Consider the following 27,489-nt stretch of genomic DNA (forward strand, 5'->3'; position numbering starts at 1 on the left):
TTTTAAATATATAATATATAAATATATTGGAAAATTCTGATGAATGCAGCATATTATCGATAACAAAAATTATTTTGATGTAAACATACATTACATTTTATTCAATTAACACACCTCATCATGTTTGAAATTTGTTTGAATACTAAATGTTGCATACTAGTTGTATTTAACAATTTATCTCCTGGAAAATTTACTTATGATTTTGTGCAATTTGTAATAAATAACTAAATCATGGATATTTTACATACAGTTATATATCTCGTTAAGCTTGTCACACTGTCTGTAATAATTTGAACATCAATTTTTAAAACGTATGCACATATGTATACGTTTTCATTGTATGTTTACACAGAACATTGTGTAAAATTCGCAAAAGGTAATAATTACAATAAATTATACTAAACGAATTCCGATCTATATTCATTTTTTCAGAAGTAGCGAAATATTTCATTTCGGAAGAGAAACGAACGAAAAACAACACTTCACATATGGATAATACTATACAAGTTAACTTTGAAATTCAAACTCGGTCATTTTATTTTAAATAATGAAAATAAATATTGCTTATCATTTTCACGTGGAATATGTATAGAAGTCGTAAAATAACTGTAAAATATATATTGAAATTCTGAATAATTGTTTCGAAAATTACTGTTTTACTAAGTATCTATCCTTGAACTCCATGCTTGTCCGATTTTTAGTCGTAAGTATCAAATCATGCATGATCAAGGATCATACAAGGATCAATAAGATAAAGAAATATTTAATTTCAGTTAAACGATACAAATTATGCGGACAAATAACACGTGTAAAATTTGTAAAACAGGAATTCATCTGAAGCACTCAACTATATATAAACAAATTAAACGCAAGATATTTCATACAAGTTGGTGTATCGATCAGTACGATTCGCCAGTGTATTTTGTATGTACAAATCTTAAGATAATTCATTGCATTTTTCCTTTTTATATGTATATTATACACATGTATGTACTTTCAACACAAGGTTCCATACGTAATTTTTTTAAACTATTATATCAAGGGTTTAGGAATATATAATCGTGACTTTCAATAACACACACAGTAGTATAACATTGTATAATGTACAATACAGCCCACAAATTTTCATGTAGAAATGATCAACAAGTTATGGTATATATGTGTCATTATGAAAGCATTTCATCATATTATTTTATTTCAACCTAAACTCATGAAATTCTAATAAAATAATTCAGAATTACAACTACATAGCTAGGAATCAAATAATAGTACAATTAAATTATTAAATAAAAAGAATACTTTTTGTTAAAACGTGACGGCATCAAACTATTTTGGATGCTACAAGAACGCAAAAAATAAAGCGTAACCATGTGCGACCAAAAAATAAAATATTTAAATTATATAAATGGAATAAAGAGAAATGTATATGAGAGAAAAACAAATTTTCATACCATACTCGACGATAATCACTAAGCCATATCCTGCGTCGCGCAATGATGAACTTCATTCGAGTATATTCCATATAATACGATATCCGATTATTTTAGCACTAGTACTATTGAGTACCAATAAGCGCACCAACATTCACGACACCACTTTTGGCTATATATTTTTTTGGTTTTTTTTTTCCCCCTTTTTTTTGCCTAAAACAGTTATTTCATATTTTTTTTGTAGACTGATCCCGATTTACTGTATTGTTCAATTTTTCTCTTTATTCACCCACTATTGAAGTAGAAGGGATCATTATAATTTATACATTGAATCGTGTTTCAGATCCATCAGCAAGCATTAGTGTAACTGTTCGATTATTTATCCATATTAATCGTGCTAATCGCATAGGATTTAATCGCGCTACATCATTAATGGGTGCAGTGCTATATGATTTTACACAACGTGTTTGAGAATTTCCTAGGCCGAACATACCACTACTTGTTTGCTGAAAACGTTAAAAATTGTTTAATGAATTATTATCGCTGAATTATGATAAGATATGTAACTAAATAAAAAATATCTTACCTGCCAGAAACATAATTTATTTTCCGTACAAGAATAACTAACCAGGAACTTGCCTTCGGGTGAAAATGCTAATGCCGTGACAGATGCTGTATGTGCAGGTACTGTTTGACATTTTACATTTCCTCGTAATTCATACAAAGCAAGTTGACCATTGCGACTACCTACTGCTATTCTACGCGTTGCCGGACAATGACTTACCTAAAAAGGGTGTATCTTATAAACTAAATGTTTAAAGGGTACATAAACAAAGTTAATATAATCCAACTTACTTGATTAAATCTACATACTGCTGGAAACACGTCATTCAATGGTTTTGTTTTAAGATGACCTGGATCCAGGCAATGTAAAATAATATCCATGACCTGTCAATGTAAATTAATATATTAGACAAATGATAATATAGAAGATCCGTATTAATTGGAATTACTCTCCTCACCTCAACTAGAAGGTCGCTCATTTCACTTTGCATTTTATCGATTAATTGTTCAACAATTCTAAGAATTTCTGGTTTTGCCCTAACCAAAACACCCGTACCCATATTTACATTTAGTGTTTGCGCATTTTGTTGTAATGTGTTATACCTAGCTACCTCTCGCGCCATCGTAGTAATGAATGCGGCAGGCCGAGCAGTAGCTATAAGTGTTAAAGCATGCCGTGCTGTACGACACGTATCAGCTTGAGGTGTAAGTGGAAGGCCATATGTCATATTAGGTACTAACTTATCAGCATCACAACACATTTCTAATAATCCCAGTAATACCTATATTGGACAATGTGAAATCACTACATATATTTTTCATTTATTATTCATTATTTGAATTGTTAATTTTATCAATTATGAAATACATTAATTATTTATATTATTATATATTAGCTATTAATTTATTAATACTTTTCTTACTTTTGATACATCAAGATATGGTTCCCAAACAGTAAAACCTCTACCAATGAGATCAATTGCGGCTCTTCGTAATGCTGTATGTAAGGGTAACTTCGGGGAGTGAGGAGCATGTAACAAGTGCGTGAGCGCCATACTAGTATGCCTAGCGAGATTATTATTTCCTATTCCAAAACCTTCTACAATTGAACTTTTTCGCCTTTGTTCACTATCTCTTTTCTGATTTGTTGTGACATCTTGCCCAAATTCTGCACCTATTACACCTAATAATACAACTGCCGTTGTCTGTTTTCGTTTCAACTCTGCCACGCTCGATGGTTTTCGAGTTACATTTATTTCTGCTAATGTAAATATGTAAAGTAATTAAAATACCCTTTTTAAGACTAAACTCAAGTAAATAGAATTTTATAGATATCTCACCTTCTACTAATTCCTCTTCTTCATCTTCTTCTTCTGGATTTGATTCAGATGGGGGAACTGGACTACCAGGAGCTGGTGGACTTTGATTCTGTGATTGTGGTGCAATAGGTTCTTGAGTGCTATACATTGGTAGATACTGTGACCAACTATCTACAAGTGTTTTTCTTCCTTTTGGGCCCATTCTTTCTAGTTCAGCAAGTAGTAAAGCTTGAGCAGCTTCACGTATCTGAAATATTATTTTATGTAACGTTATAAACTTTATATATTTTACTAAAGACTTCAATATTAACAAACCTCAAGACACTGATGTTGCCATCTGCGAGCCATCATCTCAACTTGAGGCCGTTTGAACGTTTTAGCACCACCTTGTAAAACTATTTTATCGGGCAAAAGTACGCAATGCAATGTCGCTAAAAGAGACCAACCTTGTTTAATTTGTGCTTGTTGTGCCATATAAATTTCTTCGTTTTCTTCTTCAGCTTTATTCCAATTAACTGTAGATCTATTACCAGGCCTAAATATATTAAATAAAGTATATACAAGTATATATAAAAGCATATATAAAATTCATATTAAGCTATAATCATTTAGAAAAATTAAAAAATAGATAGTTTTTTAACAGAATTTTTTTATTATTTATTTTTAAATCAAATATTAATTACTGACCTATGCATTTTTCGATTTCGTTCCTGCTCAGGTACAAAAGTAGCATTGTTCATGGACATTAAAGTATTTGCTAAAGCTACTACTGCTAACAAATGATTACTGGTTAATGTAGTAGATAGTTCCCAGTGTGCTCTTGCTGTAAATGCTCTGGTAAGTCTTTCCTGTTTAACTAATTCTGCTGGTAAACGTTGTTCTAATTGAGTTGTAGGTTCACCAATTGGTTTTAGTTGTGTTTGCCAAGTTGGTAATAATAACGACATGTAACCTTCAGAAAATAATATTGACATAAGGAGATAAACACATTTTATAAAGCAAATCATTTGTTTATACCTCCTTTAGATAATACACCAAATGAAACTGGAACCATAGGTCTTAATAAACCTAACTTTCCTTCGCAAACGCGATCTAAATCTGGATCAATACCCCAGGCATGCAACAAACTTAATATAAGCTGAGCAACTTCCATTGTTGCATTTGGTTCACTGAATGCTCCATTTCGTTTCAAATTGTTTTTTGCAGCTTCATTATTATTCCAGTTGTCACCTGCAAAAAAATAATATTCTTAAAATAATTATGAAATTATAACTTCCAAATCTACAAAAAAGTGCATTAAAGAAATGCAGTGTAATACAAATTAATAACTTAAAAATTCTTCATACACTGTCACATAAGCTTTATTAATATAAAAATAATGAAATAATAATAAATTGTTAATACAATCTATTTAAAAATATTTGAAGTGTGAGATGTATGAAACAATTTACAATATATTCTGATAAAATAATCTAAATAACTAAAAATAACAATATTAATATTTAAAGTAGGTAAAATTTATGATACTATTAGAAGGTGATGAAATAAATTAAATCACGAAATAAATTATTTCTAGATAAAATCTTGTAAAAAAAAATAAAATAGTATTTAAAATACTATTTATTAAACACGAAACATTATTTAAAAACTATTCTGTTTTAACTTCTTCGATCTAATTTCAATTTATCTCAAATGTAAAACGTATAATACACAAATTCTAAATATACCAATTTAAAAAAAAAGAAAAAGAAACGTTGAATTAATATTTATAAAATATGACCTATTTATAATTACAAAACTTAGACTTTTATCTCATTTTTATTTCATTATAACGTTTATGATAAGATTAATGAATATTCGATTTTTTAACAATATGTAACAAAAAAAAAGCTTAATAAAATAATTTGTACTTTGAATACGAAGACCAATAATTTTATGTGAAAAAAAGAAAAGAGGAAGCAGATGACAAATCTAAACTAACAACAAAAATCCATGCCATGTAATTTCAACAGTAGAAAGTACAATAATTTTGCCATCTTCCTTAAATCATGGCTAACCTTTGCCGTCGAGAGCCGACGGCTTGAGGCCAACGCTTTCCACCTTAGCCTGAATCTTAGTGTGTACATTCTCTGCACCTTCCTTCATTTTAGCCAATATACCTATAGAAACAAATTGGCTTTAGATGATACAACAAGAGAGTACCGTTATCAACACGAATTTTTCTAACGACAATAGCTAAAAAATAAATTAAATGCACTACGAAATCTCTTATGAATATTACATGAAATAACATTCAAAAAAAGGATATATTTTTAAATCAATGTATTTAATTTAAAAGAAACTTTATCAACAATTATGCAAATTAAGAATATAAAGCACTGATGCGTGATAAAATATATATTTTTTTAAATTACTTTAATGGCTCTGTATAAATACAAACAAATATTAATTAATTACAAGATTGAATATAAATTCTAAAGATTCAAACAAAACACATCAAAAATGAATATGAGAAGTTTTTGTTTAGTCCTAGAATATAACATCGTATTTAAAAAATATATATAAATTTGTATGCATTGTTGGGCATGCAATGAAAAATTTTAATATGCATAAATATTCTGTTGAATCATTTACATTAAATATAATATGTCAAATAAGATCAATAATCTTATGTAAGATTTTTGTTAAATTTATAAGTTATGCAAATGAAATCATACATAAATTAAAATTTACGAAATGAAACTATAACAACACAATACCGTGACGATCCTTTTCCTTTAAAATTCGTTCAACGTCGCCTGCCTTATCCTTGACGCGACCGAAAAAGTCTATAATATGGCATGTTAGTGCAAGTTATTTTTATTAATATAGATATTGGTTAAACGTTTGAAGTTAGTGTTTATATGTATGAAAATGAGAAAAATTAGAAGAATTTTTACCGGCAATTTTTTTATGTGCATCAGGACTAGCAGATTGAGTAAGTGCTGCAACTTTTTGATACTCAGAGGCTGAAATAAGACCATGTGCTTCTAAAGAACCTGGTGACATTGCTCCATATTCATCACTAAGTAATTGTACTATGTAAAAAAAAAAAGATAGACATGTTTTTTAAATATATTTATGCAAATATTATTATTTTATACATATTAAAAAAAAAATAGAAGTTATATTACCTATTAGTGCTTCTATATCAAAAAATAAAATATGACTTTCTGGATCTTTAGGATTACTTCTGAAGCCTTGGATCATTAATGGTGTGCCTTTTGCTTTCATTTGATTTCCATGATCAACGCCTTGTCCACCATGAAGTTGTTGTAGCTGATGTAATCCTCTTTGAGTTGCGTGTCTTATAGCAGAAAGATTTCTGTGTCTCAATCCTCTGTAGAAAAAAGATACCACAAACATAATGCAAAAAGTATTTTTTTTTAAGTTTTCTCGGCAAAATTTATATTAAATTCTCAACACCCCTTTGTAAGATTTACCTAAAGAAATGTACAGCGGGATTAGCCAATCCTAATTCACCACCTGTAGCAGATCCACCTGATGCAGCCATTGTATTTTCATCACATGCATAGAGAACTTCTTCTGCAATAATACCTATAAAAATATTCATTTAAATTTATAAATATAAATATGAAATATAAAATTTATAAAATTATTAGAATATTAAAATTAAAACTATGTATACCGTGCAATACGCGATCTAGATGACCAGTTTCCATTTGCCATACATATACAGCTCCGTCTGAACATCCAACTATCATAAAATCATCCAATGGTCTCCATTTTATCGTAACAACTGGAAATAAATGCCGAGAAGCAAGAACAATACATTTTCTTTCAGCTAGCGATAACAATGTAACGCTATGGTCTGATGCAACGCTGCAAACACATTTCTGTATTCTAGGCTAAAAAAAGTAATTAAATTATCATTACATAACAACAAAAAGACACAAACGTAATGCATATATTGCAAAACATTACTAACAAAGTATTATTTGTTAATAATATATTTATAAAAAGAATTATACATACATTGCAATTATCAGGTGGTACCATTAATTGTGTAATTTCACCAGCATGGACACAGAATCTATGAATGAGTGTGCCAGCATAAAGATCCCACAAGCATACAGCAAAATCAACAGATCCGGAAACAAGATGTGCTCGATCATAACGTGGAGCTGCTCCGTGTGGATACAAAAGACAATTTACTCGGCCAGAATGACCCAGAAGTACTTGGTGAGGAGGCCAATCTATAGACCACATAATAAAATAAAAAGAAAGAAGTATGCTTATACATTTTTAATTAAAAAGATTTATATAGTTATAGAAATTTCATTGAAAAGTACCAAGCAGCATGATCACATAGTTTTTGGAGTTCCATTGTTTACATTATGTGTTTCTACATTAAAAAGTTATGATAATACTTATATTTTATAATCTAAAATGTTATTAAAACTTCGTTGATAGAAAAGATATTGGTAGTAAAAAATTTATCGATACACTGATTAATTACACATGATGGCTTGATACGGTTGCATTTTTCAATATAGAATGCGAGCAACGCGATCATACTGCATGACATTCAGACAGATAATTAAATGAAAAAGGTTACATTCAAACAAAATACTACTGCAAATTATTTTATATTATATTACATTACTTTTGAATTAATGAGTTTATTATACCATCATATTGCTGATGATTGCCATGAAGTAATTGAAGCATAACTGTTTGTGTTGCAGGAACAATAATAATACTGCCATCTTCACGGCCAACAACCAAACGACTTTGTTGTGGTAAATATATACTAGCTGTTAATTTTATGCCATGTCCATCTCCACTATCTAATTGATCTAATATCCCAACTGGTGGTGGTTTCATTTCCTCCCAAGCAGCTATAATACTCGTTTTTACTGTTGGTGTTAATGAAAGAGCAATTGAATGATCATTTTGACAGATTTGAGCTAATTGTTGAGTTGTTACTTCTGGAACTGTCCAGAGAACAACTCCTTCACTATCACCACGTAGTAAATACTTCAAAGTTTTACTTTGTTTCTGAACTGTAACTAATCGCATTGCTGGTGGGCATGATAGAGGCTAAAATACAAAAAAATAAGCATAAGAGTTAATAATTTTGAATTATGTAATTTCTAAAACATTAATATTGTTAATGATTAATTTTGAATTCACCTTATGTCCCGGTTGCATCAAAGTGCAGTAAAGGTAAGGTTGATCATATTCAGCACCCGCTGTATGAAAATTTTTATTGTCTGCAACACTACTATGTAGTAAAAGAGAAAAGACAAGAATAACATATTACTTCATTATTAAAAATAATTTTTCTTGAAATAATAATATTCTGTACATTAATTCATAATAGATTTTAATATATCTCCATAAACTGCAAACAATAAATAAGAATTCTTTACTTATTTTGTTTATTAGTTTTAAGACCTTAATTGTATTCATACAAGGTGAGTTACAAGGATTCCAAAATATTTTTGTTATTTTTAATTGTATCAAAAAACATCTGAAAATAAAGTTTCATTGTTTAAAGATATGTATGTAGTGATAGGAAAAATATTTTCAATACAAATTCATCAACCTTGCATACTATAATCTTGAACTGATCTTGAAAAATTTAGATTTAATTAACAAAAATATTATCATATAAAATCAAATGTTTAAAATGATAACCTTCAATATTAATACATGTGTATAATTGTCAATCAGGTTTCGATCGACTTCATCAATTACTTTTTTCTTTCAGTAAAAAGATTAATACAAACATTTATAAATAGTTACCATGATCTTGAGAAATTCTTTTTTTTTTTTTCGAGCACTATATACATCTATAAATAGTGAAACTTTGTTTTGAGAAATTTTTTTCATACGATCGTATAAAACGAAAATATTTAGGAACCCTTATTTCTTGTGACTCGCCATCAATAAGCAATAATGCATTTCATGATTTATCTAAATTAGTATGCATAATTATATCAATTACATAATAATCTGTTATGACAAATGCAAAGAAACAAATTTTCCAATATATAAACTTATTTGGATAACAAATGCAACTAAATAATATAGCATAGCTTTCTAAACTACATAAGCTGACATAGCACTACTATTATTTATTGAAATAGTTGTTTTCATTATTTACCCAGTTTATAATATGAAATAGTGACACATGTAAAGCAACTTAAAACAGATAAAACATGAAAACATAAAATGTGAAATGCAGAGAAATATAATACAGTTATTTAATGTTTTTGTTTAATATAGGTTTACATTATATAGTATGATATAATTAAAAATTTGAAATACTATAAGACACAGAATTTTGTCAAAAAAATAATTAGATATGAATGCTCATACATTTTAATATAACAAATATAATTGTTTCAATTACAATATATATGTTTAGTTAAAATATACTTGTTTTTTATAACATTTCCTAATTATTTAACTAAGTAGAAAAATTACAAAAAATACTCATTTAGATATAGACATTCAATTTGAATTTATAATTAAGAATTATCTGAAAATTATTAATAAAATTTATAAACTGTAAGATTGCTATTGTTACTATATAAACACTGATTATACGTAAAAAAAAAGTTTTAACCAATATTTAGATTTGCTGTTTATTTATGTATGTAAGAAATCTATGAATATTATACTTCATTCATCATATTTCATAGGAACAGGAAAGAAAGGAAAAGAAAAATAAACCTGTAAAAAAGTAATATACTGAGCAAAACAAATATGAAGAATACAAGTAAAGACACAAAAATTATAGTGAAAAGTACAAGAAGAAAGTGTGTAACAGATAATGCAGGGTTACCTGCTAAGAGCCTTGCCCTTCAACTTGCTAGAACACCAGATCCACCGTAGAATGCAGTAGATATGAATTATATGAAAAAGACACATCACCGTAAAAACAAGTCATTATGAATTGTTTGTAACATGTCGAAATTACACATACATTTAGTTACAATCACTTTTATTTTAATAATTATTTTTGGTGTTCCTTTTTTAGTGATTAATGAAATTTAGTAAACTTTCTTATATTAACAAATATAAACAAATCTTAGAAAATCATATTCATTCTCACATAATTCTACATACATCTCAAATTTTCAACAATAAAATTTTTTGCTCTACATTTCTATTAATATTTAATATTGTTCTTTTTAAAGACATATTTAAAGTAAAGGAATTATAAATATTTTTCAAAGATTTTCAATACATCACATGTAAATTAATTATTTTAAAGAATTACTTAATTTAATCATTCAAATTTTGCTACTATTTTTTACATAAAATAAAGAATAAAAAATTAATATTTCCTGCTCAATAATTGAGTATGAATGTTCATGATAAATGAAGTAAAACAACATAAGGGGAACAAATATTAAATGTGCATTGCCAGCAAGTGCTTCTATAAACTAGCATTTAGTGTAAAAAACTTTAAATTAAAAATTCTATTTAATTAAAAAAAGTGTGTTTGATTAAGAAAAACACATTTACATATCTAATCAGAAATTAAGTATATTGAAAAAAGAATGATAAACTGCAAATAACATTGGCATCAAAATAACTACACTTTAGTTACTTTATACATATTAATCACCTAAATTTGTAATTTATAATATTTTTTTATATACATTATTTTAGATAGTATAAAATTGATGCAAAAAAATTCTTTTTCAAGATATCTTTACATTCTTATAACTTTTAGTAATACAGTTTTTATAATATTACTTATGTTTTAACTATATTCAATTTGTTAACTCTAATAATATTTGTTAGTCTATATATTAATACATATTAGTATCTGATATCATACTATAAAATTAAGCATCTTGTCAATTATTTTTCATATTAAAAACTGATGTTAATTATTATATTTAAGATAATTTGCAATATTAAATTTAGGAAAGCTACCTGTCAAGATGTACCAGAACCCTATAAGCAACAAATGAATACTCTATTAAATAAATTTATATTTCAAATTTATATTATGAATCTCTTGTTTCATAAATATTTAATATTCATCATTATTAATAACTTCTTTATAATTCTTAATATTTCATAAGGAATCCAAAACATGAAATGTTAGAAACTAAAAATTGAATACAAAAATAAAAGATATCATTTTATTTAAAAACGTACTTAGCTGGTAGTTTATAGAGATAACCATGACCTTCATCACTCCACATAATAACTTTATCCGCAGCTAGAAAATCTCCAGCCATCCAACGTTCACCACAAGGTGCAGTAATTGAACATAGAAGAGAGAAATCACCAGCATCGTATATCTAATATAGACAATGTATTAATAAAATTTAGCAATATATCAATAAGTATAGTTAATTAGTTTACAAAAAGTAATAATAAATCAAATATACCTGCCAATGTTTGGAGCACACAATTAATACAGTTCTCTGGTTATATGGACAACAAGTCATTGCAAGTGCATTTAGACATCGTATTTGTTTACTTTCATGTTCATAAAGAGGTTCACTATTGCGATTCTCATGTCCAAGGAGAGTCCACACCTTGACTGTACCAGTTGTTGTTAAGGCCAGCACAACATCGTCTTTAAATGAATGGAAGCGCCTGTTGCGCGTTAACTACATCTAAGTAGATGTTATAGCATTCCAAGCAAAAGAATTTTTAATAAGGGTCAACAAAATAACACCTTATAAATATTATAAATGCATAAAGAATATTCATTTTTTTACAAAGTTATAGAGTTTTATTTTAATATTAATAAATAAATACACTAAATTAAAAAAAAGAAAATAATCAAAATAATTAACAATTACAATAAATAATAATAAAGATTATATACTATAGTGCTATAATTTCATGCAAAATAAAATGTTTTGTGTTAAAATAAACAGTTACATCTACAAAAAGATTTTAATTCATGTTTATTTGAATCATGCATAAAGCATCTTGTAAATCTAAATAATTGCTAATTACCAAATACAATATAAAAAAAAATCTATTGCATATTCATAATGTTCTTCAAAATGCATTTTATATTAATTAAGGGAGTATTCTTGTAATCCTACTTAAAAAAATCAATTTTCTCTTTTTTTACATTATCTCAAATATGCTTTCGAACATGTCTATGTGAAAGAATTTATTTGAATTCATAAAATTAGCAAAATTATAGATGTTTAGAGTGCAGCAAACAGACATTGTACGAGTAACAAAAACTTCAAACGTGAGTTTTTCCCAAACTATATTTTTTGCACTGGAATATTTCACGTGTTAATTAACCGATTGACTTGAAATTTCGCGATCTTCACCGAATGTATCTTTATCGCATGAATCACGGATTTCAAAATCTGATATTTTTTTCTACTTCATTTATCATCTAAAGGATGAAAAGCACAAGGAAAATCGATATTTAAATTTCAAAATGGTGCCATTTTTTTAATTTTCAAAATTTCGCTGTTTTGATGGGTCATGCTATAGTCGTATTTATGCTAATTAAGATGCTTTTTAGTTTTTTCGTTTCAAATAATCAGATGGTCCGGAATTATGTCAGCCATTCAAATCCAGTTTTAAAAGTATGATTTACCTAAGGCTACATAATTTCCACAATTTTCAATAATTTCATTAAAAAAAAATTGGAAATATTCTTTAAGTATAAATAAATCTGAGTGCAAAAACTTCATATCAAAACATATCATGATTTCCTTAGACAAAAATCTCAAACAAATCGATTTTTATTGGCCGGATTACAAGAATATCCCCTTAATAGACTTTTATATTAATTTTCTAAAATACCATATATTAAAGAGTATGTGTTTAAGAAAACGAAAAAAGAAAATTAATCAATTCTTAATCAATTATAATACATACTTTTATACATTTTTATTTAATCTTTTTTAATTTTAAAAATGAATTTAAAAAATTTTTTTCTATAAAACGAACATTTACCATTAAAAATATTATATATTATATGGTAAAACAATAGATACACACAACAAATTTTTATGCATCTCTATTTAAAACATAATACAAAAAATAAGAAAAAATATTTTGTTTTTCATATCAATTAAATCTAGATGCATTGCATGATACCAGTATAATAAAAAAACCAATATTATTGAATCTTTATACAAGTGCATTCATTGCATTCAAACACTAAACATGTTTTAGAAATTATCAGTTCAAATATATACTTACGATAAATATAGTGTATCATAAATGACATGAAAGTGACAAATGTAGGTAAATGCAATGTATGCTATAATGATTTTATGGAAGGAAATGCGAATGAAGGAGAGTAGCATAAAAGAAAGGTTTATTTAAGAAATAATGCCTGCTCATTTAATTTTGTTTGAAAAAGTGAAACTTAAAAATCAGAGAAAGAGAAGAGATGAAAGAAATGAAAGAACCTTGGCTACCAATGCAACAGCACTGATATGTTTCCACATGTGATTCATTAACATGCTGTAACAATGTAACTTTCATTAAAATTTTAATAATTAAATTTTTGATACTAAGTAATGCAGTTTAATATACATTAAATATTATCATCAATTTAAATCTTAAATAGAAACAGAATTTTATTCACAAAAGAAAACAGAAAAAAATAATTAGATGCAAAATTTCCAATATACCCAAGATATAAAGCTTTCTTTTAAGTTAATTGCTTGAAAAGTTAGCAGAAAATTTTTTGTTCTAGAAAGATAAAAAAGATGTGTATGAATTTTAATTGTTAATTACTTTATCAAAAAAGATATGAAATTTATTAAATATTCAAATTAAATAAATAATAGTGCATTAAAGATATATATTTCGATTAACAATTTTTTTTAATGTTTGAAAGAAAGGCCTGTTGAGCAGAAAGATAATACATAAAAAATTAATAGGTCAGGAAATACCAAACATATTGTGCAAATAAATACTCTGTATAAATCTAAATGAAACAATTCAATCATATAATAAAAAAGTATTTCTTCAGAATAATAAACTTTTGCACAATACAGATTGGTGAAGTCAAAGAAAGATAAGGTAGCAATGGTATAAAGCATAGGTGTGATGGAGTGTAACTAACTTGTATGCACGTAGAACCGACCTTTCCGTTTGGCCGGCCGCAAAACGTGCAAGGCACTGATCCAATCAGGATTAACACGTGAACTTAGAGTAAATAAAACTTCCAAACTAAAGGGATCCATCACTAAAACCTCAGGATAGTATCTAAAATTGAAAAATAAACATTTTTTAATCTTTTTAAAATAAATGTATATAATATTTCAAGATATAACATATTATAACATACCCTGAACAAAACAGTCTAACATCTTCTCCACCAGCGGAGACATAAGGCAACATCTGTGTATGAACACTGCTGAGCTTTACAGCTTCCCTGCATTTCCCATCAACTAAATCCCATGTGCACATTTCACCACTTTCACTGCTACTGACAATATAATTTTGTTCCATAACAACACTTGCTCGACTCAGGCACATTATTGGGGCGGTATGACCAACAAGTAAACATCTTGGAGTCATCTTAATGTGTAATTGATAACATAATTATTTAATGCTAATATTAATATTTTCTAAACTTAATTGAAAGGTAAACATATATTTACTTTTAGTGTTTCAGGGTCTACTTGCCACAAACATATCTGACCATCATAACACCCTGTTACTAACGTTTTTTGATCTCGTGATAAATAGATACAGGAAATGCAATGAGTTGGAGCTATACGACCCCATAAAACTATGGGTACTACTAAGCTTGTACCCGCTGTCATTTTTAAAATTCAACCTATAATGTATTATAAATTTGATTAAGTATAAATTAATATCAAAGTATCTAATTAACTTATATCATTAACAAACATAGTCATAACATTAAATATAAGACTGAAATATAATAATTAATATGAAATTAAATAAAATCTTTATATTACTTATTTAAATTTTATAAACACAATTATAAGAAACAATAGTATTTGTTAAAATTATATACAAATTTATACATAATATTACCATGTATAATATTTTAATAAAAATTAATGAATATTATGTTCAAATACTATAAATATAAAATGTATATATTATAAACATAGATAAAAATATTTCATTTATGAGCTGTATATGCAAGTTATACAAAATTTGACATATTTATGTCTAATAATTATTTTAATTATACAGTTCGTTTTTAAATACAAATATTTATTTTCTTGTTAAGATTAAATGTGTTTTCTTATTAAATATAATTATTGTAATATTTATAAAAATTATAAAAGAAAAATATTTTATAAATCAATTCTTAAACAAATTATTGTAATAAAAACATATAATATATCAATTTGTTGCTTAATTTAAAAAAAAGCTTTTGTTTTGAATATAAAAACACAATAAATAGGCTATACACATGTTTTATTTGTCAAAATATAAAGATGTAGATTGTTAAATCTATATGTTTCTTTGACAACATATAAGATAATAGTAATTCAAAGGAACAGTTTAAAATAAGTTGTTAACTGACAATGTAATTAAGTAATCCCGTAATAAATAAATGACAAAACCTTGTTATAAAGTCGTCGAAGAATAATCAGTGTTACATTGATATTAATAACAGATATTTTCGTTGATAGCAAATGAATTCTTCATCCGTAGTAAAAAGGGCTTGACAAGCATCTACCAAAAAGGCCATCGCAACAACGCGATACACTAAGGTCTCGAAGAAAACCTATTAAAAGCAATTAGAGGCGTCTGCTATATCACGTTCATGAAATGTCACTGACAATCTGTAGGGTTTTGATTTTATCGCGTTTATATGTAATTATTTCGACAAATCAACGCGTGTTCTATGTAAAAAAACATAGAAATATTTACCGAAAATACTGAATATTAATGACAACGGCTCCAAATGTCGGAACTGGCGAAATATGCCAAAAGTCATACAACCCTTACTGCACTCTCACGACCGTGGCCATCTTGATGTTGAGGATAGTTAAACGAATAACGCACACAATCAGCTGTTCCACGTCAAAAGATCCCTAGTAAAATTCTCTTTAATTTGATATAGAGTGAAACAACAGTTGCAATATATTTGATTTTGTTCAAATTTTTACATTATAAATAGCAACAAATTTTGAATGAAAAAACTCATTTGATTTATTAGATTAATACTATTACTAGTAAAATAAGCACGTGGATATCAGTCTTATTTCATTAATATAAGATTTAAGAAAAATTTGAGAAAAAGTATATCAATTTTGAAACAATATATTTGTTATTAATTTAATAACAAATCTGACTTCATTTTTTAAATATTTTTATTCATTTTATTTATAGAATTCATTTAAAAACATACAAATATTTATACATCTATATAATTTTTAAATATAGACCATAAGTCTTGAAATAAACGTGACAAAAGTCTCGAAGTAAAGCTAACTTCATGCATACATACTTTTTATGTAAAAATATATAACCTATAAAATTCCCAATTTTTAATAAATGCAGCCATTTATATAACCATTCGGTAAGATATTTTAAATTTATTAATATGAATATATGTTAAGTTTTGTACAATATAAAATCTGGGAAAAAAACTAAGCAACAAATATGAATACATGGAATATAAATATTTGTGTTGTATCGACATCAATTCAATGATCTTTTTGTAGCATATGTTTCACATAATTCTATCTTACGCGAAGTTACACTACAATTTCTAATATTATAAACAAGAAATATTTATTATTGCTACAATGAAGTGTCACTATGAAGTATTAGAAATACCACGAAATGCATCTGATGATAATATAAAAAAGGCTTACAAAAGACTTGCTTTAAAATGGCATCCTGATAAAAATTTAAATAATCCAGAAGAAGCAAAAGAACAATTTCAACTTATTCAACAAGCTTGGGAAGTGTTAAGTGATCCTAATGAACGTACTTGGTATGATAATCATCGTGAAGCTATTTTAAAAGGTGGTATTGGTAAAGATTATAAGGATGATTCTATTGATCTTTTCCAATATTTTTCACCTACTTGCTTCAAAGGATATGGAGATGATGAAAAAGGATTTTATACAGTTTATCGTAATGTATTTGAAAAATTAACAGCTGAAGATATGGAATTCACAAAAGAAGAGGATTTTGAGGAAGTTCCAGGGTTTGGAGATTCACAAAGTTCATATGAAGAAGTTGTTCATAATTTCTATGCTTATTGGCAGAGCTATAATACAAAAAGATCATTTACATGGTTAGATGCTTATGATGTAAGAGATGCTCCCAATAGACGAATCGCACGTCTCATTGGGAAAGAAAATAAGAAAATTCGAGATAAAGCTAAAAAAGAAAGAAATGAACAAATAAGAAATTTAATTGCTTTTATACGTAAACGTGATAAACGAGTACAAGTTCATATAGCTAAACTTATTGAACATGCAAAAGAAAACTTGAAAAAAACACAAGAACAGAAAAAGCAACAATTATTAGAAAGACAAAAACGATTAAAGGAACATAAAATATCAGAATGGTTAAAATTTTCAAACATAGAAGCCGAACTCAAAAATATTGAAGCTAACCTTGATCAAGAATTTGGTGAAGATTTATCTTCTGAGGAAGATATAAATGATGAAAATGCAATATATAATAGTTCTCAATATTGTGTAGCTTGTAATAAAAAATTTAAAACATATAAAGCATATATAAATCATGAAAACTCTAAAAGGCACAAAATTAATATTGCAGTAATGAAAGCATCTATGATGAGAGAAGATCAAGTCATTTATAATGCATCCATGATTGGAAATTTTGAAGGAAGTGATATTAATACTGACTCAATTTCAGAATGTGATAAAAAATTAGCAACAGATTCACAAATGCCTGACTTTTTATTAAATCCTATTCAAAATAATAAGCAAAATAAAAGTGATACTGCAGAAGAAACTTCAGAAGGAGAATTAATATCAGATGATGAATTTGATGATTCCACAAAATCAAAAGATGTAAAATATTATTCAGAAGAATCTAAATTTGCTATGAATTCTCAGATGACTGATGCTCTTTATATACCACCTGAAGTAACCAAGAATAACAATGAATATTTAACTTCTGAAGATGAGCTTATTTCTGATCAGGAAGATGAAGAAATTATACAACTTAAGAAACAAAAGAAGAAAAAACAAAAAAAGGGTGTTCAAAATCCAATAGCGGATCAAGTTACCGATGAAGATACAAATATTAATGAAGATATATTATTATCGAAAAAACAACGCAAAAAGCAGCAACAAAGAAAGGCAATGTTACATAAAATTGCTGAGAATAATCAACAATCATCTAATGACAAAACAGAGGAATGCAAAGAAGAAATAATCAAAGAAACAAATAAAACTGAATTATTATTTGATAATTTAGAAATAAATAGAACAATTAATGAAAAATCTAAAAGTAAGAAAACTAAAAGTGTAAAAAAAAAAGAAAGAGAATTAGAAAAAGAAAGTGGAAGTAAAAGCAGTAAGGGATCACAAAGTATTGAAGCTTCAAATCTAGCACATCGTTGTATTACATGTAAAGTTGACTTTCCTAGTAAAAATAAATTATTTGAACATTTGAAGAAAACAGGACATTCTGTATATATACCAAATTCAATCAAAAATAAAAAAAATTAAGAAAAGTGTGGTAAAGGCAAAGGAAACAATGATAAACAAAAGCCATTAATTGTATTAGATAATTTATGTATTACTTGATTCAATTTAGTATAATTAGTTTGGAAAATGTGAAAGATATTCAATTAATAAATCTTATAAACCATTCTGTATTATTGTACTTTTTATGTACATTGTACATATTTATATCTTATAGCCACCAAATAAATTTAATAGAAGCTCATGTTGAAAAAATTGATTTTTTATTTCAAATAAATATTTTTTTCAGTACATTAAGTATAATATAATATGAAACTTAATACAAATATAATAGTAAAATATAATAAATGTAAATTAATTTATATGAATTTTCAACTTAATTTTTACTTGTTATGTTTTTTATTATAATTTTAGATAATACTACATGTCATTCATTGTAGTAACCTGCAAAATTCAAACTTAAATTTTTCAGATCAGAAATTAATACCAATGCAAATTGAATATGAATGCAGTTATTCACTGTGCAGCTCATAGGTAAAATTTGTGTTTTTTTTTAAATATAAGTCGGTGCAAAAGAACAAGTACAACATACATGTACAAAGTACATGTATTTAAAATTTTCAAGTAATGTCCTAAATTTTAATTTAAGGTCCAGAACAATTATGGCTTCCAAAAAAGTTATTTATCCTGCAGCTGACCGTAACAAGGGTCCAATATTATCAGTTCTTCAAAAATACATTCAACAAGGTCCAGATCAAATTTTTTTGGAGATATCATCTGGCACTGGACAACATGTAGCCCATTTTGCTCCACATTTTCCTCAAATTTCATTTTATCCATCAGAATATGAGTCAAAACTATTAGAAAGTATTGCAGCCTATTCGAATGGATTTGTAAATATAAAACCACCTTTACATATAGATATTACAACAGATTTCCATACCTGGGGCAATGACATTTTTAAAGAAAATAATATTGATTATATGTATAATGCAAATATGATACATATTTCACCTTATAAATGTGCTATTGGCTTATTTAATAATGCAGGAAAATTATTAAAGTATAATGGTATTTTATTTACATATGGACCTTATGCTGTAGATGGTAAAATAACACCACAGAGTAATGTTGATTTTAATAAATCTTTAATGCTTCAAGACTCCAGTTGGGGTCTCAGAGATATTAATGATGTAAAGGAATTAGCAGAAAAGAATGGTATTAAGTTAATAAATATTATTGATATGCCAGCTAACAATAAGACTATCATATGGAAAAAATGTTAAATACATAGTAATAATGAATTACATTATATATTAAAATTATAATATAATTATGAAATGTTAACCAAATACTTGAATTTAGTAAATACGAATATATTTAAATTCCACATTTCCTTTAAAATACAAAATGTACATTAACATTAAAAAATCTGCATTTGATAACTAATATAAATTTCATACTTAAATGTGTACTCTTAAAATACTACTTTAGTAATTAGTATATTCTTATTTTATTTTATTCATTTCTCATGTATTCAATCTATATACATACTTTTATCCAAATTGATTTTTATATCATGTAATATTAATTGTAATCAAAAAAAGTTTATATTCCCTAATTCTTCTGGTAAATAATTTAATCCTGATTCTTCTTTATGTTTCATATTATAACCTTTACTATATCCTGAAATGAAATTTATATAAGAAAATATAAGAAATATATTTTATAATTATAAATATGTATAGCATATTTTATAAATATTATATAAACATATTTTAGATAATCACTAATGGTATATAAGATTACCTAGATTTTTCATCAGTTTTGTTGGAGCATTTCTTAAATGTAAAGGTACTCCTGGCTGAGGTCCTTTGTGTTCAGCAACTATTCTTTGAGCAGCTCTAAGTGCATCTTCCATTAATCTAGACTTTGGTGCTCTTGCCAAGTATGTTGTACACTGTGCTAAAAGAACATCACATTCTGGCATTCCTATCATCTTACAACCATGCATTGTATGTACAGCAATGCCTAAAAGATATTTTCCAGCATACACTATTATAATATACCATTAGAATTTGAAAAGAATATGTAATTAATTTTATGAATGTTAATAGTACCAAGAGCTTTTGGATCTGCTAAACCAATATCCTCACATGCCATTCTAATTAATCTTCGTGCAATATAAACTGGATCTTCACCACCTAATATCATTCTTGTTAACCAGTAAAGAGAAGCATTTTCATCGCTTGCTCTAACAGATTTATGTAAAGCTGAAATCATGTCATAATGTTGTTCACCTTTCTTATCGTATAACATATGAGTTTTCTTAAGGCTTTCTATAATGTCATCTGATGTTATAGTCACAGGACCATTTTGTAAAAATTCTTCATTGTTTTGAATTTTGCACTGAATTACCAATTCCAGACCACTTAATGCTATACGAGCATCACCATCACAAGTTCCTGCTAACCATTTTATACTTGATTCATCAATAATGAATTTTGGTATTTGATTTGCATTTTCTAATCTTTTACTTGAAACATGTACTATCCCTCCTAATGAAGACACAGCTCGATTCAGTATAGATATTATATTAGGTATGCTTAATTTTTCCAAAACAATAACTTTACAACGGCTCAAAAGTGCAGAATTTAAGTTGAAGGAAGGATTTTCTGTTGTTGCACCAATTAGTGTAATAATGCCAGATTCAACATGAGGTAAAAATACATCTTGTTGAGTTTTATTAAAACGATGTATTTCATCCATAAAAACTACTGTATGTCTATTAAACTTTAACTCATTAGAAGCAATAGTGATAACTTCTTTCACCTCATTTACACCAGCCATGGCTGCAGATAACTTTACATATCTCATTTTACCATTTGATTTATTTTTACATATGTAAGCTATAACATTTGCCAAAGATGTCTGAAATAAAATAAATTTATATGTATATGTATATTTATATAAATAAAACTTCAATGCCATATTAATTTTCATAAAATATTGAAATATATTTTATATAATGCTTATATGTAATTAAAAGGTATTGCAATATGCAAAAAAGTATTTGCAATACCTTTCCACAACCAGGTGGACCCCACAAAATTATATTTGGTATTTCAGACTTGTTTAATAATTGATAAAGAATAGTAGATGGTCCAAGAATATGCAATTGTCCAACATATCCTGAAAGTGTTGTAGGTCTCATACGTTCGGCAAGGGGTATATGATTATTTTCAAATAAACTTTTTGCTTCTTTATCTGCCTAAAAATTATTATTATAAGCAATATTATTATTTTTGTTTTATAAAGAGAAGAAAAATAATTACATTATCATAAAATGAAATATGTGAGACCTGAGAATCTGTATTTGTTACTGATAACTCCATTAAATTAGTTTTTTTGTTTATTAGTCCCAAATCACTTTTTCTTGCTTTTGCATTATTTAACTTTATGTATTTCCTTCCAGGACTTTCATCCTTGAAGGAAGATGAAGATTCTTTACTTGCTGATTCATTTAAAAATAAACATTTACTAACATGATTTTCTATCACTGTAGTAGAAAATTCTTCAGAACAAATAGGACAACAAATTTTATCGTTATTCATATTATAATCTATAAATGAAAACATTATCTTTAGTAATCATATCTACAATGGTTTATCTTAAAAATGAAAAAAAAAGAAAATAGAAAAAATGTTTGAAATTATGTATAATTTCCTAAGATTTTAAAAGAATTTTCTTACTTTATAAATAAAATAACGTATCATATAAGAATTTTACGTAATATATAAAAAAGACTGTCAAACAGACTTTTAGAGACGGTACCGTTATATTATGTTGTACCATATAACAGGAGTTTGATGATCGCTTTTTTTACTTTTAAATATCATATGTTTTTTAATGTTTTATCATAATATTTAATACTTTTAGTATTATAAGCTAGTGGTAAAGAAGTTTCTCGTAGACAAATTTTGATAAATAGGACAGTGTTGTGTCACACTATAATCCTCGATTGATGACGTGGGTCAATACTAGACATTAAATAGAGGTTCAACGACATCTTTTTTTACATTTTTTTAATAATAACAATTAAGCAAATAAAAGTATAACATACGTATTATAATTACAATTCAAATAGCAGATTTATGCAATGATAGTTCGTCGAAGGCGAAGGACATTAGATAACAAACAACTACAGGTACAAAGCGCCAAGTTTGATTATGAACATATTTCTACCAATTGTGCCGAAAATATACAGTCGGATGAGGTAAATAATTAATTTACACATAATTTTTAACTTTACATTAAAACCTCTTTAAACTTTTTTTTATTTTTTATTAGATGTTTTGTACAATTAATTCGAATTTATTCTTTATTATTGAGAAATTATATATGTCTTTTATATAATTAATTAACATAGTTTATAGTATGATTTATTTTGTTTTTCGATAGGAAAGTAGAAAAAATGATTCAAATACAATTAAAAAATTTAAGATGGAAAAAATACAAGTAAACAAAGCACTGAGAACTCGAATTAAAATTAGTCTCGAAATTGATGTAATTTCAGTAATTTTATTGATAACTGGGATTATTACACGATTTTATCGTTTAGAAGAGCCACAGAGTATAGTGTAAGTTATTTTTTATATTAATAAAAATATAAAATTAAAAGAATTTCATAATTGTTATTTGCTTTGTTATACATATTCAAATATAAAGGATTTCAATTTTTTTAAATCAAAAATTTATATACAAACTATGGAATTTTGTTAAAAAATCTTTAATCTATTAGTGTATATTTTGTAACTAAAACAGTATTATGTTATTTATTTATGTTAATTGTTTATTAAGTATTTATGTTATTTAAAACAGGTTTGATGAATTGCATTATGGAAAATATGTAGGACTTTATATGAAAAGAACGTTTTTTTTCGATTCACATCCTCCTTTGGGAAAACAACTTATTTCTGCAGTAGCCTACTTAGCTGGTTTTGATGGTATATTTAAATTTGACAGAATAGGAAGCCCTTACACAGATGTTGTCCCTTTGTTTGCATTACGATTAGTACCGGCATTATGCGGCAGTTTATTAATTCCAACAGCTTATCATTTGATGTTAGAGTTAGGTCTAAAACAATGGACTGCTGCTTTGGCAGGAATATTATTGTTATTAGGTAATTTATCGTATTTTATTTTTACTAACATATTCGCTGTTTCGCGAATATACAGATCTTCGTAGGAACGACTGTTTTGGCAATATAAATATAAGTATGAAGATTGACACATAAGATGTACAATGTATTATGGACACATACACTAGAGGTATTGAATAATGATTATTTATTTATATAAATATAGAATTTAATAAAATATAAAATTTTAATCTCTGAAATTTAATAGTTTGCAAAATATCAATAAAGAAAATATCAGTACTATACAAAGAATTCCGTCTATACAGATATTACTAATCAGTCATCTTTTGTTGATTAATGTTTAAACTGCTATTAGACTATTAAATTCTCAAAGGTAAAATTTGTCACCATATCACAAAAATAACAATATTACCTAAATGATTTAAACTAGGAGTCTATTTTAAATTCCAAGCTTTGAATAAACATTTGTATTTGATAAAGAAATATTTATAAATGTTTACAACTTTCTGATTTGTTACCATACAACATATACAAACTTAATTATAGGCAACACAGATTTGAGTCACGTTGTTTCCTGCAAAGGTTTGGACTGTCATGAATTCTTACTGTTTGCAGCAAATATGTTAATAAAATATTTAACTAATATATATTTATTGTTTTAACTATATATATATATATATATATATATTTATATTTATATTTTAGACAATGCTTTGTTAACTCAATCTAGATTTATTTTAATGGAAAGTATCTTAATGCAATTTTCATTATTTGGATTGATATGTATTATGAAATTTAGGAAAGTAATGCATCAACCAACAACTTTATCTTGGTGGATATGGTTAATTTTGGGCATTGCAAATTTAACATGCGCATTATGGTATAACTTAAAAAATATTATGTACATATTTCTGGTAACTAAGTTTAATATTCTAAATTTAATATTCATTTTTTCAGTATAAAATATGTTGGATTATATTCATTAATTCTTGCATTATTTTCAATTGGTTATGATTATTGGAATCTAATACCAAGAAAAACGTTATCTAACACAGTATTATACATTCATCTTATTATAAGATTCTTTGTAATACTAAGTGTTATTTGTATTGTTTACTTGACTGTGTTTTATGTACATTTATCAATACTTTCTAAAGCTGGACCACATGACTCAATAATGACAAGTGCTTTTCAAGCAAGTTTAGATGGTGGCCTAGCTAGTATTACAAAAGGCCAACCTCTAGAAGTTACACATGGGTCACAGATTACTTTGAGACATACATATGGAAGAGCTTGCTGGCTTCATAGTCATAATCATGTATATCCATTAAAATATGCAGATGGAAGAGGCAGTTCTCATCAACAGCAAGTTACATGTTACTCGTTTAAAGATGTTAATAATTGGTGGATTGTAAAAAGACCAGAGAGAAACGATTTAGTTGTTACGAAACCTAGTACACCAATAAAGCATGGTGATGTAATACAATTAGTGCATGGAATTACAAGTCGAGCATTGAATTCACATGATGTTGCTGCACCAATGTCACCTCAGAGTCAAGAAATATCTTGTTATATTGATTACAATGTATCTATGCCTGCTCAAAATCTTTGGAGAGTGGAGATTACTAATAAAGATAACACTGGTGATGTTTGGCATGCAATTCAAAGTCAGATACGATTAGTACATGTAAATACAGATTATGCATTAAAATTTAGTGGGAGACAGTTACTTGATTGGGGTTTCAACCAGCATGAAGTAGTAGCAGATAAATTGGTAGATCAAACAGACTCCATATGGAATGTTGAAGAACATCGATATACTAAAAGTGATGATCAGAAACAAAGAGAAAGAGAACTGATTAATGCTGAAATGATTCCATTACAAGCTACGACTTTGAGCTTTTGGGAAAAATTTCTAGAATTACAAATAAAAATGCTTTTCAGTGGCCAAGAAGGGCAAAACAGCCACATGTATTCCAGTGATCCTTTGGATTGGCCATTAATGTCTAGAGGAATTGCATATTGGGTTTCCAATGATAGTAATGTAAATGTTTATTGAAACACTATTTTTTTTTTTTAATAAATTATTTAAACTTATTAATAGTTGATATTTATTGATAATTATATAATATTATGTTCACTTTTACAATAGGCTCAAGTGCATCTTTTAGGGAATATAGCAATTTGGTATTCTGGAACGATATGTGTTATTATATATTCATCTCTCTTAGTATTTTATATATTAAGACGGAGACGAATGTGTTTTGACATTCTACATGAAGAATGGAACAGATTTTCTAATGTGGGAAGCATCTTATTAGTTGGATATTTGTTACATTTTTTGCCTTTTATATTTGTTGAAAGGACTTTATTTCTTCATCATTATTTACCAGCTTTTATATTTAAGTTATTACTTACAGCAGCAACAATAGAACACTTATATTACTTAATGGGGTATGTAGACATATAATCATATACACAGTGGATTGTGTAACTAAAAAATAAGTTATATTTTTCAGATCTATTTTCTACATTTTTGTATGCTTTTTAATATATTTATTTTTGTTCTTTTTATGACTTTCTTTCATTATTTTTTAGTAGAATCATAAATCAATTTTCCTTAATGTTTTCAAAATATTAGGATTAGGTAACTGAAGAGTCATATCATGGAATATTTTCTATTAATCTTTTCGAAGAAGATACATTGTTTTTTTTTATAAGAAATAGATAATTTGTTTCAGTTGCATAATTTATTATCTTTGAATTAATTACTGAGGTACTTGTAAAGATTAATTTAAACTTTTAATTTTCAGGATTTGGGGCAGGCACAATTTTTTGATGTACACATTAAAAATCGGTACTTTTATATGGATATCTTTTATTATTTATGTATTTAAGAAATTTATTGTACTTAGTTATGGTACTACTCATTTAAGTGCCAAGGAATTTTCAAAATTAAGATGGAAAGATACATGGGATTTTATTATACATAAAATATAATAGATAATCAAAAGTAACATTTTTTAAGTATACATTTATAAAATTGTTACTTATATCAAAAAGTTGTTTAATATATTATTTATATACATCACATATTGATATTTTATGATATATAAATTTTAATGTTATAAAAATATTGTTCTAATATTTAAGGAACATTATCTTTTTACTTTTTTATATTTAAAAGAATATCTGATTGACAACATAGACTGACTATATTGTATAAAATCTTTTTATTATATGTGAATAATGAGTGAATAAATACAAACACAAAATCTGCTATTTATGAATGTTATATACTTATGTTATGAAAGTTATATAAATAAATAAACAGTTATATATTATAAGCTAATTATAT

The 27,489-nt window shown here is 26.6% G+C and overlaps 5 protein-coding genes across 18 annotated transcripts; 3 read left to right on the forward strand and 2 right to left on the reverse strand.

Moving 5' to 3' along the window:
• Positions 1-1,317: 1,317 nt before the first annotated feature.
• On the reverse strand, positions 1,318-16,305 carry Rbcn-3B (WD repeat-containing protein Rbcn-3B). 14 transcript variants are annotated; one of them, XM_017902169.1, is made up of 27 exons: positions 16,205-16,305; positions 15,895-16,058; positions 14,950-15,128; positions 14,634-14,866; positions 14,430-14,551; positions 11,737-11,927; positions 11,501-11,646; positions 11,273-11,293; positions 10,170-10,196; positions 8,510-8,600; positions 8,005-8,416; positions 7,349-7,569; positions 7,002-7,221; positions 6,796-6,910; positions 6,487-6,692; positions 6,253-6,390; positions 6,073-6,141; positions 5,371-5,472; positions 4,331-4,543; positions 4,001-4,265; positions 3,629-3,848; positions 3,335-3,560; positions 2,918-3,255; positions 2,453-2,776; positions 2,286-2,378; positions 2,017-2,214; positions 1,318-1,936 (listed from the first exon to the last, which is right to left on the reverse strand). In XM_017902169.1, exons 3-27 carry the CDS (start codon positions 15,112-15,114, stop codon positions 1,751-1,753), a joined length of 4,542 nt encoding a protein of 1,513 aa, XP_017757658.1. In that variant the 5' UTR covers positions 15,115-15,128; positions 15,895-16,058; positions 16,205-16,305; the 3' UTR covers positions 1,318-1,750. The 14 variants fall into 14 exon arrangements, with proteins under 14 accessions (XP_017757658.1, XP_017757662.1, XP_017757660.1 ...); XM_017902164.1 differs by having other exon boundaries at positions 1,751-1,936; positions 14,409-14,551; XM_017902173.1 differs by lacking the exon at positions 10,170-10,196 and having other exon boundaries at positions 8,510-8,597; positions 14,409-14,551.
• Positions 16,306-16,771: 466 nt separating this feature from the next.
• LOC108548980 (UPF0585 protein C16orf13 homolog A) lies at positions 16,772-20,255 on the forward strand. Its single transcript, XM_017902150.1, has 3 exons — positions 16,772-16,856; positions 19,442-19,503; positions 19,619-20,255. Exons 2-3 carry the CDS (start codon positions 19,472-19,474, stop codon positions 20,253-20,255), a joined length of 669 nt encoding a protein of 222 aa, XP_017757639.1. The 5' UTR covers positions 16,772-16,856; positions 19,442-19,471.
• LOC108548979 (dnaJ homolog subfamily C member 21) lies at positions 17,086-19,184 on the forward strand. Its single transcript, XM_017902148.1, has one exon. It carries the CDS (start codon positions 17,086-17,088, stop codon positions 18,991-18,993), a length of 1,908 nt encoding a protein of 635 aa, XP_017757637.1. The 3' UTR covers positions 18,994-19,184.
• A 311-nt stretch (positions 20,256-20,566) lies between the features above and the next one.
• LOC108548983 (ATPase WRNIP1) lies at positions 20,567-22,583 on the reverse strand. The gene is made up of 5 exons (XM_017902154.1): positions 22,332-22,583; positions 22,052-22,240; positions 21,090-21,900; positions 20,779-21,000; positions 20,567-20,655 (listed from the first exon to the last, which is right to left on the reverse strand). Exons 1-5 carry the CDS (start codon positions 22,581-22,583, stop codon positions 20,567-20,569), a joined length of 1,563 nt encoding a protein of 520 aa, XP_017757643.1.
• Positions 22,584-23,008: 425 nt separating this feature from the next.
• rt (Protein O-mannosyltransferase rt) lies at positions 23,009-27,131 on the forward strand. The gene is made up of 8 exons (XM_017902153.1): positions 23,009-23,026; positions 23,117-23,245; positions 23,431-23,609; positions 23,851-24,152; positions 24,837-25,011; positions 25,089-26,175; positions 26,284-26,585; positions 26,945-27,131. The coding sequence occupies exons 2-8, from the start codon at positions 23,129-23,131 to the stop codon at positions 27,129-27,131; spliced, it is 2,349 nt and encodes a 782-aa protein (XP_017757642.1). The 5' UTR covers positions 23,009-23,026; positions 23,117-23,128.
• Positions 27,132-27,489: the final 358 nt, after the last annotated feature.

This window comes from Eufriesea mexicana, unplaced genomic scaffold (genome assembly GCF_001483705.2).
Source record: "Eufriesea mexicana isolate 0111107269 unplaced genomic scaffold, ASM148370v2 scaffold1791, whole genome shotgun sequence".
Classification (NCBI taxonomy): domain Eukaryota; kingdom Metazoa; phylum Arthropoda; class Insecta; order Hymenoptera; family Apidae; genus Eufriesea; species Eufriesea mexicana.